Here is a 19,993-nt window from a genome sequence, read left to right as displayed (position 1 = left end):
ATCAATATAACTATTATGAGAAAGCATGTAACTGGGGGCTTGCTTACAGTTTCAGAGGTTTCGCCCATCATTGTCATGGTAGGGAGCACAAGCCTGCTTGAAACAGGTCAGCAATGCTTCTGTGTCTTGCTTAAGTTACTTTAGCAGTACCTCCCTGGCGGTCTCATGCATTCCTGGGAGAAACTCCCCAGCTAGAAGTGCTGGAACAGTAGCTGACAGCTACTGCTCTTTTTTTTTTTGTTTTGTTTTGTTTTGTTTTGTTTTGTTTTTTGTTTTTTGTTTTTTTCTTTTTGATTTGGTTTCTTTGAGACAGGGTTTCTCTGTATAGCCCTGGCTGTCCTGGAACTCATTCTGTAGACCAGGCTGGCCTCGAACTCAGAAATCTGCCTGCCTCTGCCTCCCAGAGTGCTGGGATTACAGGCATGCGCCACCACCACCCGCTGACAGCTACTGTTCTCCTGACATCCTGATCTACTAGCAGAGAGAGAGAGAAAGAGAGAGACAGAGAGACAGAGAGACAGAGAGATAGACAGAGAAAGACACAGAGAGAAAGACAGAGAGAGAAAGACAGAGAAAGAGAAAGACACAGAGAGGGGGGTATGGGCTTTTGAAACCTCAAAGCCCATCCCAGTCACACTCGTCCTCCAACAAGGCCACATCTCTCAATCCTTCTAATCCTTTCAAATGGTACCACTCCCATTCAGATTTATGAGCCTATGGTGGGGGGGGCATTCTTATTCAACCCACTACAAAGGGGTTGCATGCTTGGACCTTCAATGGGTCATTAATGTATCTAGGAGTCCCAGGGCTTTGACAGGAGCCATATAGAACTTGAAGGTCTTTGAGAGGTTAAGGAACAGGTGGAGCCAGGGGTGGGTGACAGAATGGCTTACATCTTTGAGAAGACATTTTCTTTAGTTGTGTCTAGAAGGGGGATAATTTCTTCTGTCACTGTAAAAGACAAGTCCATTAATCTCCTTGGGGTGGACAGGATTGGGGAATAGGTTACACTCAGGACAGGGAAGCTAAGGATACAGAGGGAAATGCTGGTTATCACAAATGGGCTATAGCTTCTATGTTGGATCTGAGAGGAGCATTTAGGGCCATAAATGGAAATGCTATAAAGGGTCAAGAATTGTGGGTTGGAATTTTGAAGAGGTGGGATCTATGGTAAGTAGTACCATAGAGTGCCTGTTGGGTCATTCCAAGCCCAGGCTGACCCTAAAGCTTGATCTCTACCTGCGTTGGACTGATCCCTCTCCATCTTTTCCTTCCACCAGGCGCCTAGATGCTAACCTCATCTCCCTGGTCCCTGAGAGAAGCTTTGAGGGGCTGTCCTCCCTCCGCCACCTCTGGCTGGATGACAATGCACTCACCGAGATCCCTGTCAGAGCTCTCAACAACCTTCCTGCTCTACAGGCCACGACCTTGGCTCTCAACCGCATCCGCCACGTCCCTGACTATGCCTTCCAGAACCTCACCAGTCTTGTGGTGCTGTGAGTTCTGTCTCAGTCCCCACCCCCTGCAGGGATGGGAGGGCTCCGTACTTTCTCCAGTTGGGTCCAGAGCTTTGCTCTTCTTTGCATGTTCAAACCTTGTTTCAGTTTCTGCTCTGTAGACAATGAAGATGACCATCCCTTGTTGACTCTATAGGATGATCTCAAAGCCAGATGACATTAAGCTCATAGAAGTATTCTGAGAGTCACTTAAGGGACTAATCATTATAATCTTTATCAGAAATATTATTTCTTTTATTTTCTTACTATATAAGTAAAATAACCACTCCATGCTAATTGAAATATAAATCAAGTATTTCTTAAGTAATTCCCACCACAATTGACAATCAAAAGATGCAGTTATATGCTTTGGCATAGGGATAGAATAAATCCGTCTAGTTTTGCAGGCCTGAAGAAGCAGAAAAGGCCATCACATGTAATTAGATGTCAAAGCCCCAGCAGGGTAATTACCTGTGAGATAGCATCCCTGGCAGGGATAGGGGCTGGGGTTAACTCTGTCTTCCTAGTGGGAACTTTACAGTGCAAATTAGCTTCTAGCTAATTGCTATGAATGATTGGTAAGTTCATAGTCTAATTACTAAGGGCTTGGAGGTCATGTGTAATTGCTCTGGGTTACATACTAATTGCTGCAGGAACATGTGTGTTAGTGGCTCTGCTAAATGGCACCGTTGCCTCCTTTGTTCTTGGGAATCTGGTGTGGTTTTCCAGGCATGAATGGATGATGCTAAGTTCCATGTGAGAGATGAAGACGTAGGGAGTGATTTAATTGTCTAATGTTCTGTCTTGGGAACTTAGAGAGCCAACAGTGGAATCCATTCTTCTATTAGAATGGCTGTATCCTCCGTTGTTCTGGGAGTCGGTGTGATTGGTTTTAGCTTTGATGATGTGACCTCACATGGGAATAGGGTCAAGTCTCTGTGACAGACAAGATGACTGGGAAATGAGAACCCTAGGATGGGTCTCGGCTACATGGGCAGCAGTATGCATTTACAGAGCCTCTGCGTGTGCTGAAGGTCACAGAAGGATTCGGCAGAAGGGCTGGCCCGGAGGACTTACAGTCTACTTTCCTCTAAGGAAAGACAACCAAGGCAGTTATGACTATGTAGCTATAGCTAAGTGGTGAAGGCAGACTTGTGTGTAGCACAGGAGCTGCGGAGAGGCCACACAGCTGTGGTGGGCAAGAAGACAGCTTCCCAGGGGAAGCAAGACTGTGGCTGGACATGGAGAGACAGTGGGATTGGACAGGAAAGGGGGATAGAGCATTAAAGACATGGTGGGGGAGAAAGTACGTTTGGCTGTTGGTGATTGGGGCCATCCAGCTGTAGCAGAGAGTCCTTGTGCAGACTATGCGAGAAAGGCTGAGGAGGTGACTTTGGGGACAAACCATGCCAGAGCAAAGACTCTGGCCTTATTTGTCAGTTGTGGAGGGAAACATGCAGGTTTTCAAGCAAACATTAAAAGGAGATATTTTAGGATGGTTAGAGTGAGGGATGGATGGGAACACAGAGAGACCAGAGACAGGAAGATGAGTTCTGAGGCACTCATGTACCATGGTTTGGTCTCTGAGGCAGTAGAAAGGATGAGTGGGAGTGTGCTACTGCGAGGGGCAGTTTGAGGGGAGAATTGATCTATCTCTGAGGTTTTCCCCGGGGTGGAGAACCAAGCAGGAAAGGTGTGATGGACCTTCCAGGCTTGGCTGGAAGTTAGGAAGCTGGTGTGAGATTCAGGCCCAATATAGATATAAAAGGTATGAGGTCCCACTGGGTATGAGGAGGGACAGTTAAGGGAGAAAAGCCGTGCAGGGAGCAAAGCTGAAACATACCAGGTCGCTTGGCACAGGTGAAGCTTCCTTCTCTGTCTCCCATTAGTGTGAGAAAGAGGCTCTCCAGCAGGAGGTGATAGTGAAGGTGAAGAAGAAGAAAGAAGAAAGAAGAAAAGAAGAAGAAGAAGAAGAAGAAGAAGAAGAAGAAGAAGAAGAAGAAGAAGAAGAAGAAGAAGAAGAAAGAAGAAAAGAAGAAGAAAAGAAGAAGAAAAGAAGAGGAAGAAGAAGAGGAAGAAGAAGAAGAAAAGAAGAAGAAGAAGAAGAAGAGGAGGAGGAGGAGGAGGAGGAGGAGGAAGAAGAAGACGACGACGGTGGTGGGAGGGTGCTGGCCCAGGACTTTGAGATGTACTGTAGGGAAGTCCAGGAGGCAGATAAAGAAGGATAACCACAATAGGAAGCAAGAACAAAGTTAGTTAAACAACAAAGGGGTAGGCTATGTGGTGTGTGCCTGGGCACACCAGTAACTCTACAACCTGGAAGGCTGAGGCAGGAGGATGGCAAGGTAGAGACCAGTATGAGTTATATGAAACCATACCTCAAACAAAACAGAAAAATGCATGTGTGGATGGGGGCCTGTCAGGAAATGTTCAGACAAGTGTATTGGACGTGATTCGGTTCCCTCCACCATAGCCCGTGCCCGGGTGCCACTCTGACGTGTGTGGGACCCCTTCCCACACTGGTGGCATGAACAAGAGCCCTGTTCAGCTATTCCTTAGTAATGTCCAGTAGATAATCTTGTAAGCCCCAGCCTAGGTCCCTGACTGTACTGTAGAAGGTGCCGGGACTCCAGAGCCAAACGAATAGTTAAGTGGAGAGAGCGGGAGTCACAGAGCTAGAGGTCAGAAGCTAAGACGGTCTGGACCAGAGCTGAAAGGGAAGGAGAGGGGAGTCTGGGAACCTGAGGCAGGTAGGACACACGTGGTGAGAGTTGAGATGGAGGTGGAGAGGAAATGGTAAAAGTTAAAAAGCCTCGCTCAGATGGCAAGGGTTGTTTTCCTTCAGGACCAGAAGATCCTTGAGTTGGGGGTGGGGCCTGCCCTCCTTACTGCAACCTGGTGGAGCAGGTAGAGAGGAGAGTGTCACATGACTCGCGGCCCTCGAGCCCTCAGAGCTCAGCAGCGTCTTTGCCAGACAGCCTGCTTTTTACCCCTCATAAGTGATTTCCCTTCTCTGCCTAAAGATGTTTGTAAATTCTTGAACTTTCACAGCATAACTCAAATATGCCACAGCGTAGAAAGTTCTGCATCTAATTTCCCTGGAACAATGGATGCCTTTGATGGGAGATTCTGTTCTTTCTTCTGGAGAATTTTTTGTATTATTGTTATCCTCAGGCTCAGGGGAGTCCTTTCCTTGAGAAACTAACATATCCCGCATTGATTGGGGTTTTAACTGTCTTAACTTTTGTTTCTCTCTGCCCTGCCCAACTTAATAGTGTCCAGCTTTATCTTTTTCTTTATTATTTAATTTATATGTGTGCGTGCCCATATGTATGTATGTATGTATGTATGTATGTATATGCCCTGAGTGCATGCAGTGCTCACAGATGCCAGAAGAGGGCGTCAGATCCCCTGAAACTGGACTTACAGATGAAGTTTGGGGCCCCAGTTTTACTACTTTAACCTACAATGTAATTTTTTCATTTAATTTTTCTCTTTGAAATGTCGTTTAGGTTGTTTTGTAGCAAAAGGTAACTGTGATCAGTTTCTATCTATTCCTCATTCACTAACTGTAATTTTTTTTTTTTGAGGCAGGGTCTCATGTAGCTCAGGCTAGCCTCCAACTCACTATGTAGCCAAGAGTAACTGAACTCCTGATCCTCCTGCCTGTACTTCCAAAGTGCTGGGATGACAGGTTTTCTCTACCACAGCCAGCATTAACTGCATTTTCTTCAAGGCTTGGAACTTAGCTGTTCCTTGCAATCCTCTTCTCCCTTTGTTGACCTGTGGTTTCTTCGTTGGGTGGGAGAAGGACTCTTGGGCAGCTCTGGTCCAACACATCATCTCTAGGCTCTGCCGGTTGTCCTCTCCAAACTGTCGTGTGTGGGTTAAGTCCACACAAGTCGCTTCTGTCCCATTCTGTCCCCTGGTGAGGTGGGTGGGAGAGGCGGCATGTGCTGAGGTGGTGGCCAGTCTTGGAGAGCCGCCGGGGGGCTGATCCTCCACCACATAGTCGTTGTAGTAGTTGTCGTCGTATTAAATGTGGAGTTCAGTCCCTCCACCATGGATGCCCCTGGGTTTCACACACCTCTGGCCCCTCCTCCATGATTAGCCTAAAGAAACTTTTGGTTTACCTTCTCTTTTGCCTGTTCCCGTTTGGACAACAGAGTATGGAAGAAACAGTATTTACATGGTTGGTCCTCACAAGTTCGGGTGGGATTTTTTTTGGGGGGGGGTGCGGTGGGGAATCAAATCTCAGAGTTTGTTTTCTCAGCAGATCATTCTCAGATACAAGGACTTTTAAAGACCCCCCCCCCAAACTGTTTGGTTGGCCACAAGGTCTACAGTGTATCTACACAAGGCTGGGTGACTTGCCTGACCTTTGCTCCTTGTGAGAGACTTCAGGTGGAGAGGAGTTTGGTTTGGTTATTTTCGCTCAATTATGAGCAGGCAGAAGGCAATTTTGTTTTACTTTCAGTGAACTGTTTTCCTTGGGAATCTCTCCCAAACTTCCCTCTGTACAGCCAGGTGGCCCAGGCACCTTCCCGACACCCATCAGTGCCTGGAACCCCTCCCCTCCACTCAAGTGCATTGCCTGTCAAGGCCCTGCTGAGGATTGCCACCTCTCCTCTAAGAGGCCTTGCTTGCTGCCTCAGCCTCACCAGCCTCTCAGCTCTCTCAGCGAGACCACAGCTCTCTCCAGTCGTAACAAAGCTTAGCCTTTAATTATATGTTGTCTGCCGTGGTTGGCTGTTGGCTCCTCTAGGAACGTCTGGCCACTGAGTCAGGCTGGCTGAGTCCTAGGAGCAGGGCCAGAGAAGAGGCCTCAGATGTGAGCCCCTATGACATCAGGTCTCTCTCCCAGCTTAGTCAGAGCTTGCTGGAGCCTTGGCTACGCCTTCCTCTTCCCAGCGCTTTCACTAGGAAGGCAATAAGGTACACAGCCTGTGGTCAATCCTGTCTTGGCAATTGTGGCTTCCGAAATGGGTCTTGGCCGATCTGCTTGTCCCGGGGGAAAAGAGGTTGGACCACTGGGGTTGTTCTGTGGGTCCTTTGCCTCCATGTTGCTGCTGTGTACACAGTCTGCTCTGGCCCCGAGGTTGTGCCACACATTCTGACGTGTCTCTCTCCTTCCCACGCAGACATCTACACAACAACCGCATCCAGCATGTGGGGACCCACAGCTTCGAGGGGCTGCACAATCTGGAGACACTGTGAGTAGGATAGCCTGTTTAAGTCTTAGTTTAACACCTGTGACTAGAGTCGGGGTGTGGGCTTGGGAAGGGCCTGCAGGGTATGATCCGGCCCTTGCCACCCATGTGTCCATTCTGAGACTGTTTTCTGAGATGTCACCCAGCAAGAAAATTTCTTCTCCCTTCAGGTGGGTCCAAGGTAGTTCAGAGTAGGGTCCATGAAGCAGGACAGCAGGGTCAATGCCAGCAGAGACATCAAATAATGCATTCAATGAAACAGTTAACAAGGTGGAGGAACTGGGCCATGGAGGCTGGAGATGGGAAGATTTGGGGGTGGGCTGGAGCTGACCTGATGGCAGTTTTGATGTCTGCTTAAGAGTGGCTGCTGATAGAAGGGAGAGCAATACCCCAGAATAATGTCAGGACTGTTGGCCAGCTGATCTAACTAGCTAAATGATTAATGGGGAAATGGCCCACTCAGCACCACAGCCTGCCTATAAAAAGCACCCGGGCTGTTGACTCTTAAAAAGCCATATTATTCACACATCATCATCCAGGAATTCAGTTCAGGTCAGAATGCACCCAAGTCCTCCCATCACTTCCTCTGGAAGCCTGCCAGCCCCTGCGGAGTGGGCCGAGTAGGCCCCACTGCGCAAACAATCAGCCAGGCTCCGCAAGAGTGACTGGGGTCTTCAGCTCCCCTGAGGGAACTGGTTGCCACAGCCACCTGGTGCTGGACATGGGGTTGGGAGCTCTGGGAGAGAAGGGCCCCAGGTCACCACAAGTGTAAGCCGGCGAGGGTGGGGAAAGGCTCAGGAGATCAGGAGTTGATCATAGCTCCTCTTGAATCTTCGTCTCCAGTCATAAACAAGCCCCTATTTTCTAGCCCCTTCTCCCACACTGCTCCTGAGGTGATGGAGTCTTAGGAACCCAAAGCAACAGAGGCTAAAATTCTGGAATACAGGCTGTGATGGGGGAACAACATGTTGGGAAAAACCACTTCTGTAAAGTCTACCCCAGGAGGCCTTGGCTGCAGAATCTGTGGTTGTATGGGGAGCAGACAGAGACTCATACCTGGTCAGTCGCTCTTATTTCCTGTGGGTGAGATTCCTAGGAACATGGCTGCTCTCTTGTGCTTGGTACATAGCAGGAGAAACGGCAGAGCTGGGCTCAGCTGTCCTGGAATCCAGACCCTTTGACCAACTGTATACAATGGAACACAGTGTCAGGGCAGCACGCCCCAGCCTGGATCCAGGAACATTCCCATCTGTTCCTACAACTGAGCAAGGCTTAGACTATCTGTTCCTCCTCCATAGCTGTGACTTGACGACTAGACAGTTAGAACAGGCCAGTCTAGTCCTCTAAATCTTCATAAGAGAAAGCTCTCTTCCAGGAAGGCTGCATAGCTCTCCCAGGGTGACCTCCCAACTGTGCCCAGAGCAGATCAGAGTGTTAATGAGACAATAGGAGTCCTTAGGAGGGTGCATGGTTATCCTATCACCTGGCCCAATGGGAACTGAGTGAACCTACTGTGTGCTGGAGTCTCCCTAGAGAAGCCCAGCTCCCGGGTGGTGCTGGGATTGCGAACAGCAGGGCAGGAGAGAGCACAGCCATCCACCCTGGAATGTGGGGCTGCTTAGCTTTGCCGGGAAGTCAGGTGAGGATTGGGGCACAGATACCACAGAGTGTGGGTTGGCACCTCAAAAAAGCCAACAAGTAGCTGTTTCTTCACTTTTGGGGCACACTGCCTAACTCTTTCTCAATTAGCCACTGTCTTGCTGTGCGGGGCATTTGGCTCAGCTGCTGCTGGCTGAAGTATAGAGCAGTCCTGCCGCTGCTAAGCACCCATTGGCTCCTTCATCTGTCTTGGCCTCCACACACAAGGCCCCCAGGCTATGCCCACCTTGCAGATGGAAAAGCCAAGACCAAGAAACAAGGAAAAGCCCTCCAACCTTTACAGTGTGGAGGCAGGAAAGCCCAGTGGTTATTCCCTTGGCAACAAGAAGCCCGGAGCCCTTACTGCCGGTTCTCCCAGCTGTCTGAGCTCAGCCATTTGCATACCAGAGAGTCTTTAATTTTCTAACCTATCACATAATGTCACAGGGCCGTATAAAGTCATTACAGAGTCCGGCAGATATCTAGGACCCTCCCCTGCTCCCCTGTTTTCTTCTTCAGCCCTCTGTGTGAGGCTTCATCTCCGAGACGCCCCATTTCCTCCCCACCCTCGAAGAGCAAGCCCTTCTTCCAACTTTTGATCTCCAATTAAAAGGAGGGGGGGGGGGAGTGTGTTCTTTCTCTTCTGTTCCCCAGAGCGTTTTCTTGGGGAGCCTGCAGGGGAAGGCAGATGTGGAGGAGGAGGAGGGGCGGCCGGGAGAATGAAAGGGGGAAGAAATGATAGGCAAGTCTTTTAATTGTTGCATAATTGGCGTACTCGGCAGCCTTGGCTATTACCCGGGAGCTTTCATGTGTACTTCTCGCTGGAAGGGTACTTCTCCCCCGGGCCCTGTAAATCTCTGCCACTCAGGCCTCTCTCATGTCTGACAGCAGAGGGAAGATCAAACCCCCACAGCCCAGGCTGTGGTTTGGCTCAAACTGTGGTTTGGCTCCTCTGCAGCCTTCTCTTCAGAGGGAGAGCAGCCCCCAGCTTTGCCACCTGGGGGGAGGGGCCAGGTGCGGGCGCGTACCTGCGTGGCCACACAGGCTCCCAAACGAGGCACGTGCAGCACACACACAACATAGCTCACATCCCCTGCCGCCCTCTTTCTGCATTGACTGCCCTCATACCATCACGGCAGAGGTATCCCCCTCCCCCCCCCCCAAAAAATGTACCTGTATAATGAAGCTTCTCTTAGGTTCTCGGTGATGAGAACCAGGCTGCCAGTAGACCACTGTTCTCACTGCTGGGAGCAAGAGGCTACCCTAGCTGGATGTGGTGGCACACGCTTGTAATCTCAGAACCCAGAAGGTAGAGGCAGGAAGCTCAGGAGTTTAAGGCTAGCCTGTGCTACATGAGACTCTGTCTCAAACAAAACAGAAAGGGGTTATGAAAGTCATGTACCACACAACCTTTATTCTAAAGAAGCTTTTGGGCAGAGTCTAAGGTGGGGCTTTGCTATGGCCTCTGCTGATGGGTAGGATTACATGGCTCTTAAGAACAAACCTGGCTGCACTCTGAGGAGTCCAGCATTTCCAGAGGGGATGTTTCCCACAGTGTGGTCGTCACCATTCCAACCATTGCCAAGAAGCCTCAGCTTTAGGCAGATCAGACTTGCTCGGTCCTGCATCCACAAGTCTTTGAACTCCCACAGCGAGGATGACCACCACTTTAGGGAAACTCCAAAGCAGAGGTGGCCGGACCATCCGTCTTTAATGTAGCGTGTCCTCTTTCCATGTTAGACCCTCAAGCTGGTTCCAGGACTCTCTAGGTATATAGGTTGATATAAAAGAAATCTAGATTGGAAAAAAAATGTTCCAGGAAAATTCTCCATGAAACCAGGTGCCGACGTTCCTCGGTCAGTCACTGGAATTTCAAGTTTGGGAAACACAGGCAGCTATGCCAGACTGAAAACTCAGTGTTCAAATCCCCAACTATATACTTAACCAAAACAGGCATGGTTTGGGAACCCTGATTCCATCCTCGAGGGCCCATGTCTGAGAACTTGATGCCTACATCTTCACAGAACTCAGGGTAAGGGTGGGTTCTGAAACCTCTGAAAAACAATACCTCCCTTCCTCAAGCCCAGGCAATGATCTCTGGGCCTTGTTATGACCTTGTTAAATCTGGCCCAAGCTGGCTGGACAGTCCCTGTTGGAAGAGGGCCTGGGCCTGAGTGAGAACAGAAGCCTTCTGGCTCAGCTCCTTCTCTCCCTCATCAGACCAGCCCTCAACATGGGGCTGTGAAGTACAATGGACAGGGTGAGACTATAGAATCTCACCTTAAAGTCCAGAATTGCGCATTCCTCGTCAACTGACATCTCTGCGATGCTTCCAAAGGGCATTCTTACTTCAACAGTAGCTGTGGCTAGAAGATGTACTCCTGTCTCTTTGTCATTGAAACCACAAATGTTTCACTCTCAATTCTCTTGGGATTGGCCCTGAAAATGTCTGGCCACTCCCCAGTGCTGGACTGACCATCAGGCTTTCATCTGGAACAGAACATCAGGTGGATTTCCACCACGACTCTTCCAGGGCTCGGGACATTCCAGAGAAGTTCAAGGATTAGACTTGAGTCAGCAGACTTGGATTCAAATCCTCACACGGCCACCAGCATGTGGCATGTTCAAGTCACTTGACCTTTCAAAAGCTTCAGCCATCACAAGTCGGAAAGGAGGCCAATGGTTTACGATTCACGGGACATTGCAAAGGTCTTGCGTTGTGCGTTCCACATCAGTTGACATCCCTGAGATGCTTCCAAAGGACGTTCTTACTTCAACAGTAGCTGTGGCTAAAAATGTACTCCTGTGGTGTACATTTTCTAGCCACATGAATGTGGTGACTCTGTGCAGTACTTTGCAGCACCATAGGTGCTTAGCCTATGTTGGCCTTGCCTTTCGGACTTAGCTCTTGGTTTGGCTGGAAGATGGCAGGGAGGGTGCTGCCCCAAGGTGCCATTCTGCAGTGCTCCCTTCTGCGACTCATCACTCCACGATGAATCAGAACTCTCGGGCACTCACTCGGGAGAGGACTGCTGGATTAGTTTCCTGTGGCTGCCATGACAAACTACCACAAACTTGGTGGCTTAAGAAAACAGCCATTTATTCTTCCATGGTTCTAGAGGTCAGAAGTTCAAAATCAAGGGGTTGGCGGGACTGGTTACTTCTGTAGGGTTTGAGGCTGTCTCTATTCCCTTCTCCACACCCACTCTCTCTTTATATCTGATGGTTGCTGGCATTCCTTGGCATCCCTTGGTTTAGAGATGTACCCTCCAGACACTGCCTCCATCCTCACACAACTTCATTTGTGCCTTCTCTTATAAAAATTATTATCATTGGCTGGAGAAATGGCTCAGTGGTTCAGAGCACTGACTGCTCTTCCAGAGGTCCTGAGTTCAATTCCCAGCAACCACATGGTGGCTCACAGCCATCTGCAATGGGATTTTATGCCCTCTTCTGGTGTGTCTGAAGACAGCAATCGTACACATAAATAAATGACTCTTTAAAAAATTCTTATTATTGGATTTAGGACCTGGCCTGATAGCTCAGGCTGACATCCTGGAGATCTTTCACTAGATTCTTTCAGCAAAGGTGCTGTGCCCAAGGTCACTTTCATAGGCACCAACAGTTAGGATGAGTTGGGCATGTCTTTTGGGAAATATAGACAGACAATATGGCTCCCTACTGGCAAAGATGTGACAGAGGGCAGAGGTCTACATGAAGTTTTCTGATCTTTCTCTTTCTTGCCTCTTTCTTTCTCCCGCTCTCTCTCCCTGAGTTTCTTTAGACAGGATCTTGCTATGTTGCACAGGCTGGCAGTCACCAGCCTGTGTTACCACATCCTCTTGTTCTCATTCTGTTCCTCCTCCTCTCCTTCTTTCTTCCCCCCCTTTCTTTCAGTTTTATTAAATTTCGTGTGTGTGTGTGTGTGTGTGTACGTGTACAAATGTGCATGTTCAGGCTGGAGGACAGCATGCAGGAGTAAGTCGATTTTCTCTTCCTACCATGTGGTCCCTGAGAAGCACACTCCATTCCTTAGGCTTGGTGGCAGTCGCCTTCCCCCCCCCCCACCCCCCCCACCCCCCCCCCCACCCCCGCTGCACAGCTTGCTCTTTTCTGGTTTTGTATCTCAAAGGCTGTCAGCTCACTTCACTAGTATCTGCTCTTTCTATCTTAAGACAGGGTCCATCTATGTAGTCTAAGCTGATCTCAGACTCACAACGGTCCTCTTGTCTCAGTGTCCTAGAATGCTGGGACCGCACCCTGCGCAGTCTATTCGTGTTTTAATCTTAACTTCTTATCTTTAGGAAAATTACAATTTCTTCTCTTTAATAGTTAGTTCACCTCTCATCTCATTTCTTCTTCTTTTTTTTAAGATTTATTTATTCTATGTAAGTACACTGTAGCTGTCTTCAGACACCCCAGAAGAGGGTGGCAGATCTTATCATGGATGGTTTGTGAGCCACCATGTGGTTGCTGGGATTTGAACTCAGGATCCTCGGGAGAACAGTCAGTGCTCTTAACTGCTGAGCCATCTCTCCAGGCACCCTCTCATCTCATTTCTTGTCCCCCCCCCCCCTCCCCTGCTACTTGTTGAGGAAGACAGGTGGGAACTGTGCATCCTCTTGTTACAAATGGACAACCAAGGCAGAGAGCTGACGATCTATCTAAGGCCGCTTAGCTGGTTAAGAGGCAGAATCAGAACTCGGGCGTCTCTGCCTTTGGCCTCATGACAGCTCCTCAGACCACAATGCCTCTTGAGGCAGGGTATCAAGGAACTCCTTCCCCCACATTCTTAATCATCTTACACTTGTGGGTTTATTAGCTGCAAATTTGTGGGCTTCTGTGGCTTATAGAGGAATTTATTGTTCCATATAAAACTTTTTTTTCTGGCTTTCCCCACAGAACCACTAATGACTTTTAACAGGCAGAAAATTGAGCTGCCCAATGAGTTTGTCTTGCGTTCTGTGACCATGACAAGTTATTAATAGTTCTTCCCAGCACAACATTCCCTTTCCCATCGCCCTGGCGTCGGGGGTAGCCAAGGTCGCCTCCTGTCACCTCCGCCCCTTCCTCTCTGTTGGCAATAGAGCAAAAACTTCCACTCAACCCCTCACTCCCCCAGGAACCCCAGCCAGCTGGTCTGGAAGGGAGAAGGACCAGAGGTTAGGGGAGGAGGGCTCTACCGTGGATCCTTAACAGATGCCAGGGAGAGGAACCGGAGAAGCTGGAGACCGGCCTTTGCATATCTGTAGGAAGGAAGAGCTGGAAAGAATCAATTATCCCCACTCCCTTGGCTTTTGTTGCTGTGTACTCAATCATCCCACAAATACCAAGCATCTCTTAAGTGCCAGAACTCGTTGCAGGCTCCGTAGAACAGGTAGGCATTGTTGACAGTAAAGGTTTTTACCCCAGATGTTTTGAGCTTCTTTAAGTTGATCGCTAGTGTATTGCTCACATCTCATTCTTCAAGATTCCAAGTCCTTAACAATATCACACCCAGGGGCTCATTCTGTGGTGATACCTCACAGAGTCTGGTCTAGCTTTAAACACTGTGCATCCACTGAGAACTCCAGCCCAGACCTCTTCGCTGAACATCAGACTTAAGTGTCCCCTAGTCAGACTTTATAGCCCGGTAGTCCCTACCACAGATGTCCCAGGCTCTAACCTACCGCTAAGCGCTGGGTGTGGGCCTTGCTCATTGCAATGGTCCTTCAAGCTCCACGCTCCGTTGAGGTCAGGCATATTTACAGCCTCCAGGTGGTCTACATTGACAGGAACCTGGGATCAAAGGTCATCTCAGGGATCTGATCAAAACCAGAAAGTTAGATCCTGTTCTGGGTGTCGCATCTTCAGAGCAACAGGGGCTTTCCTAGGTGAGAGATTCGAGGCGTCTACAAAAGGTGATTCAAAGAACCAGGCAGAAAGAAGCCTTGGGTGTGGTGTGATGTTCTTTGTTAGATACGCATGGGACAGTGTGGCCCTCCATCCAGAAGAGCCAAGGGAGATGGGGAGGTAGGGTTTTGGCTTCGGGCAAGGAAGCTTTAGTCAGTGTGTAGAGCAGCCCCACAGTGGCTGCACTGGGCAGTTAGCAAACTTGGAGTGTATCTTACCACTGGGGACAATCTAAGCAAAAACTGGATCCCCATCTGGCCAGAATCTTGGAGCTGATTCCCGCTGTGGGGCTGGTTAGAATGTTACCTTTCATCTCCGTTCCAAGCTTAGGCTTCTGCGATCCCAGGTGTTTCATTAGCTCAGAAAAACAAGAAATCTCCGTAGGAGAGACCAGCTTCTGTTGTTAGAATCAGCCTGCTCTTCCAAATGTACGCTGGCAAGGAAGAGCGTGTAGGTGGAAGGAGGGCGTGTCTGTGCCTCTCAATAGAAACTGATGACAATTTTACTAATTGCTGCAGTTATTAATGGGTGGCCTTTTATGTAGGCTGTTTAGAAGGCAAAACAATGCTATTAGTCATAAAGTGTTGGTTCCTGGCTCTGCAGTCTTCTGCGCCATGCACGTGCAGCAAGATTAAAGACAGGTGCTCCATCCACAGTGTAGGAAGAGCAGTTAAGACATGCATTCACGGCCCTTGCTTGCCTTAATTCCGGGCCTCGGGAAATAAAGTGGCTCAGAGGTTAGAGCCCATCTGAAATGGTCATGCGTTGAGTCTCATCCCGAGGATTCAGGCTCACCTACTCTTCCCCTGTGCCCTTATCTGAGATCTGGTAATAAACATAAATATTAGTCTCGATAATAAAATGTTAAGTGGAAACCCAATTAATGTAATTCATCTTTCTTAATTGCTATGAGAAGTAGACAGAGCAGCTTTTATACCTACAGTTGTAGCGTGTGGTGGAGGAAGTGTAGGGAGGACTCCAAGGCGTTGGCGTCCTTTGATCAGCTCCTCTGTGCTGGTTTCTGGACCAGCGGAATAGAGCCATGTTCTGCCATGGGTATGCTCAGCTTCAGGTAATGAAGCACGCTGAGGAAATCAAGCAGCCTGATCAGTGTGACCTTGTTGGTTAATGGAAGCCCAAGAACTTTATACTCTCACATGGATGATGTACAAACATGGCTTCTACATAATAATCATTTGGCTTCAGGTGTTTATAGGCACCTTTAGGAAATTCTGTAGAACCTTCCCCTTCCACATTCCATCTTTCCCCTTTTCCTTGAGCCCTGCTGTTCATAGTCTTTCCAGGATCCAACTCTGGGTGGTTGAGAAAGTGGCCAAAAGGGCCTGAGTTCAAGATCTACCTTTGAGAATCCTACCACCTTACCTTTTCTCTCCAAACCCTGGTTTCCTCGTCAATAAAAAAGATGTGTGAAATCCTACCAGCAGTGCCCACGGACCCACAGCAAGGGTCCCCAGAGAGCTCAGGAACTGGGCATTCTGCACACCCAGATGGAAAGGAAAGGAAAGAACTAGAGTTGGGAGTCCTGAAGCAGCCTGGGGCTTGAGCAGCCTTCTCAAATGTTCTGACCGACTGCTTGCCATCAGTTTGATTGGATTTGGCTGAAAACTAAGCAGACAGACGAAGGGGAGGATTAGGCACGGACAGCCGCAGCTTCCAGGCTGAGCTCCAGTTGGAGATGGTATGGTTTCTCTTTAACCTTAGTCCTTCCCCATCTGTTTCTGGCCCCTGCGAGAGGCAAACAGAACAGTGACCGCTTCTTGGGCTTCTGGCTGGTTCCACGGACTATTAAAGATAACAGACTAAAAAGCCATAGACCCATGGATGAGTTTTCTATCAGAAGTGTAGGGCATCATAAGGATCAGACTAAGCTGTGGTTTCTAAGAGTCGAGTAGATTCCCCAAAGACTGGGGTGCTGCCCTGAAACAGCCAGTCACAACGGCTAGAAGGCTTTCCACCATGTGGTCTTGTACAACAGGCTCAAATGATAATCTTTGACAATGGATATTCACATGTGTAGCCCTGTGCCTGGATGGCAAGGGATCCAAAATAGTAACCAGGAGTTCCCAGACCTCATGAAGTTTCCTGCTGTCCCAGGGGTGGGAGAAGATATATGCAGATAACCTCATGGTGCTCTTGGCCTGCCGGGGCTTCAAGCTCAGCTATTCCAGCTGCAGAGCTGTTGCCAAATGACTGCCTGTCTCTGTGCTCAGTTTCCTGTCTCCAAACAGTGCTTACCTCAAAGGGAATGGTGGGGATCGGCAGGATTAACATATGCAAACCTCCAAGAAACATAGCCCTTACACAGTAATTACTATTATTACCAAGGCATCGTCATCCGCCATGGCTGTCCTGCACGCTGAGGAAGAAAGCGCCAGAGAACTGCTGAGAGGGCGCATGACTCTGAGTATAAGGATGAGGTGGAGTCTGTGGAAAAGGTATATTTGAACACAATTTCAAGGGATGACTAGAACTTCAGCAGCTGAGGGTGTAGGGAAAGGGCATTCCAGGTGAAAGTGGTTGAGGCAAACACCAAAGAAATGTGAAATACACACAGGGCTGAGGGCAGGTGAAGCAACGTATTTGATCGAGGGTATCGAAGCCTGCTGAGGAATTTGGCTTTGTTTTGTCTTTTTTTTTTTTTTCTGAAAGCCGTTCTAGACTTTTCAGTGTAGGAGAGTCATAGAGTCAGATTTGCGGTTTAAAAAGAACTTTCTGGCAGACAGGTAGTAGTCAGGAGTGTAGACGCCACATTCTAGCCACCAGGGTTCAAATCCCGGCTGTGTGAATTCTGTAAGATAGGCGAAATTGCTGGGATAAACAGACAAAGGTGTGTAGTGACTCACAGATAGTGGAAGGCAGTGCTTGTCTGTTTGTTTGTTTGTTTGTTTTTCTGGATTATGTAGCAGTTCCAGGAGAATATTTCTTTCTTTTTTAAAAAAAGTTTTATTTTGGGGGTTTTTAGAGACAGGGTTTCTCTGTGTAGCCCTGGCTGTCCTGGAACTCACTCTGTAGAACCGGCTGGCCTCAAACTCAGAAATCCACCTGCCTCTGCCTCTCATGTCCTGGGATCAAAGGCATGTGCCACCACTGCCCCGAGAGAATATTTCCTCTTGGCATGTGGCATTTCCTCCGTCGCTCACTCAGGAGCCTGGGTTTTGCCAGCCCTGGAAAAGGAAACTGTGTTTTGCAGGGGGAAAGGTAGATCGGCCATGGAAGAGGAAAGCCAGCTATTTTATAAAAGTCAGAGATAGAAATGCAGAGACATTTCTGCCTACCTTCTTGGGGGGAAATATGGTCATGTAGCCACACCTATTGTAAGGGAGGCTTGGAAATATACTCCAGCTATACTTTTAGATATTCCTTCTGTTAGGCCCTCTAATAGAATTCCCTGCAATGGTAGGAATGTTCTAGATCTGTGTTTTTTAACACAATAGCTGCTAGTCATGTGTTGCTATAGAACATTTGAAATGTAGCTACGGAAACTGAGATAAAAAAAAGAAAAACTAAGATAAAAATCTCATTTACCTATAATTAAATAGCTGGACGTGGCACTCTGGCATCAGACACCGCAGTTGTAGAGCAGAGAGGAGAGGGATCTGAGCGAATAGGCAGTGACTTCTGCCAGTCACTTGCTAGGTACTGATGATTGAGCATGGGTGTGTTTTCTCGCTTCCCTCCACTGAAAAAATATGGCTGTAGGAAGAGAATCCATCTCTCTAGACTGTTGGAGGGTGGGGATCATTCAGCCAAAGCACCACAGTGAGTGCTTAGCCAGTGTTGGTCGTCCACCTATGGCCAAAGGCAGGGATAGTATGTGGCAATCCGTAAGGGGAGAGAAGCTCCCCTCTAAATAGTTCCATTTGCTTCTCAGAGCTAAGCCAATTGTTTATCTCCTCTGAGTTGTGTTCTTCAAACCTAGTTCAGATGTCCCATCTCCATAAAGTCTTCCAGGTGTGGCCTCTCCAGGTGTAGGCTCTCCAGGTGTGACCTCTCCAGGTGTAGGCTCACCAGGTGTGACCTCTCCAGGTGTGGCCTCTCCAGGTGTGACCTCTCCAGGTGTGGCCTCTCCAGGTGTAGCCTCTCCAAGTGTGGTCTCTCCAGGTGTGGCCTCTCCAGGTGTGGCCTCTCCAGGTGTAGCCTCTCCAAGTGTGGTCTCTCCAGGTGTGGCCTCTCCAGGTGTATGACAGTCCTAATGCTTTGTGGGCTCTACTTGTCTTCTGTTTCTCTCTGCCTCATCATCTCCCACTCTGCCTAGCAGAATGCTTTGTGTATTTTGTGACTTTTGGCCACACTGTCTATTTCAATGAGTTGAATTCACTGGGTGCCAGAACACAGTTCCTGAGCATGAGAGCCAGGCTCCATCTACATGGTACAAAACAAAGCTAGAGTTTGGTGACGTCTCAGGTCACTGAACCTATGTAGACACCCAGATGCGGTCACCTCACTGGTGTGGAGTTTGCAGAGTTCTTGTGGACGTTTGTGTGAGTTTTCTTCTCCCACATTTCTCTATAAAAATAGCCGTCTAGTTCGCATGCCTTTTACCACATGCCTTTCCCCACTGTCTGTCGACTCCTGGCAAAGTTCCTGACCAGAAACTGCCAAGGAGAACTGGAACCACTCAATCTGGCAGCCTGAACGCGGGTCCAATGAGCTATATAAGTGCTCCGTGGGAGAAAAGCCACCCAGAACACACCCCATGGTCTCCGAGGCTCAGGGCAACCCTGACAGTGTCCCTCCCAACTATCCTGTGTCATTTTGACATCCACCAAAAAAAAAAAATCTCAAGAATATCCTGAATTCTCATGAATATATTGATCTTTTTATTATTAATAAGCTTGTTTAGTGCTTTTCAATTGATTATTCGGCACATACTTGCTGAGGTCCTGCTCTGTGTCAGGCATTATTTTGGTGTTTAAAGTTCAAAACAGACAGAATTCTCACTTTCAAGAAGCTTTCGTTTCTGGTTGGGTAGGAAGAAAAGAAATGTCATGTGCCAATAAGTTCCACAAAGGCAAAGAAAGGGAAGTCTCTTGTGTCATAAAAATCACTCCAAAACGTAGTGACCTAAAGTAACACTTTATTATTTCTTGTGAGTTCCTGGCTTGGCCGGGCTCCCTGGGATCACTGAGGAGGCTGTAGTCACTGGAGGCTCAGAGAGGGCTAAGGGCTGTCCCACAGCCTCTCTCACTTATTGGAAACCTCTCCACTGGCTGTCAGCTCACCCTCTCCGTAGAGCTCACCACTCGTGAGTCCCGTCTGGGCTTCCTTACAAACTGCTGTGAGGATTCCTAGATTGTGAAAGCAGAGCCTGGGAGACCTTGTGACTTAGAGCCAGGTCACACAGTATTCCTTCTGTCTTGTCTTGGTCACTGCCCTTGACAAGGCCAGGCATATATCTTCAGAGTGACATATCTTTATTACTTATGAAAATAAAATTCCCCATGGGCAAAAATGGAGAATTCTGAAAGGAGCTGAAGCAAGTTTAAAGGGCACCCTTGATTTTCAAACACTGAGCTGTGAGGATGAACCAGTTATGTGCTGCCACGTTAGGAGAGGAGAAACTCAGAAGAGGAAGAGGCGAATTGTAATGTAACATGAAAGCAGAGAGGGCGACAGGATGTCTTGTTCCAAATACGCTGGTCAGAGAAAGCTTCTCTGAAGATGGCTATCTCTGGAAGGGGCCTGAGTGAACTATGTAGCCATACAAATATCTGGGGGAAGGATATTCTAGCTAGA

General features: G+C 48.5%; 1 protein-coding gene across 1 annotated transcript in view; it reads left to right on the top strand.

The window, feature by feature from the left end:
- The window catches only part of Lgr6 (leucine rich repeat containing G protein-coupled receptor 6), a 121,430-nt gene that overhangs the window by 76,478 nt on the left and 24,959 nt on the right, over nucleotides 1–19,993 (top strand). The window contains exons 5-6 of the mRNA XM_052200683.1: nucleotides 1,281–1,496; nucleotides 6,638–6,709. Of these exons, the coding sequence (XP_052056643.1) occupies nucleotides 1,281–1,496; nucleotides 6,638–6,709 (288 nt within the window). The remainder of the gene's footprint in view (nucleotides 1–1,280; nucleotides 1,497–6,637; nucleotides 6,710–19,993) is intronic.

The sequence above is a fragment of the Apodemus sylvaticus genome, chromosome 12 (genome assembly GCF_947179515.1).
Source record: "Apodemus sylvaticus chromosome 12, mApoSyl1.1, whole genome shotgun sequence".
Classification (NCBI taxonomy): domain Eukaryota; kingdom Metazoa; phylum Chordata; class Mammalia; order Rodentia; family Muridae; genus Apodemus; species Apodemus sylvaticus.
This window is presented reverse-complemented; position numbering and strand designations above follow the sequence as displayed.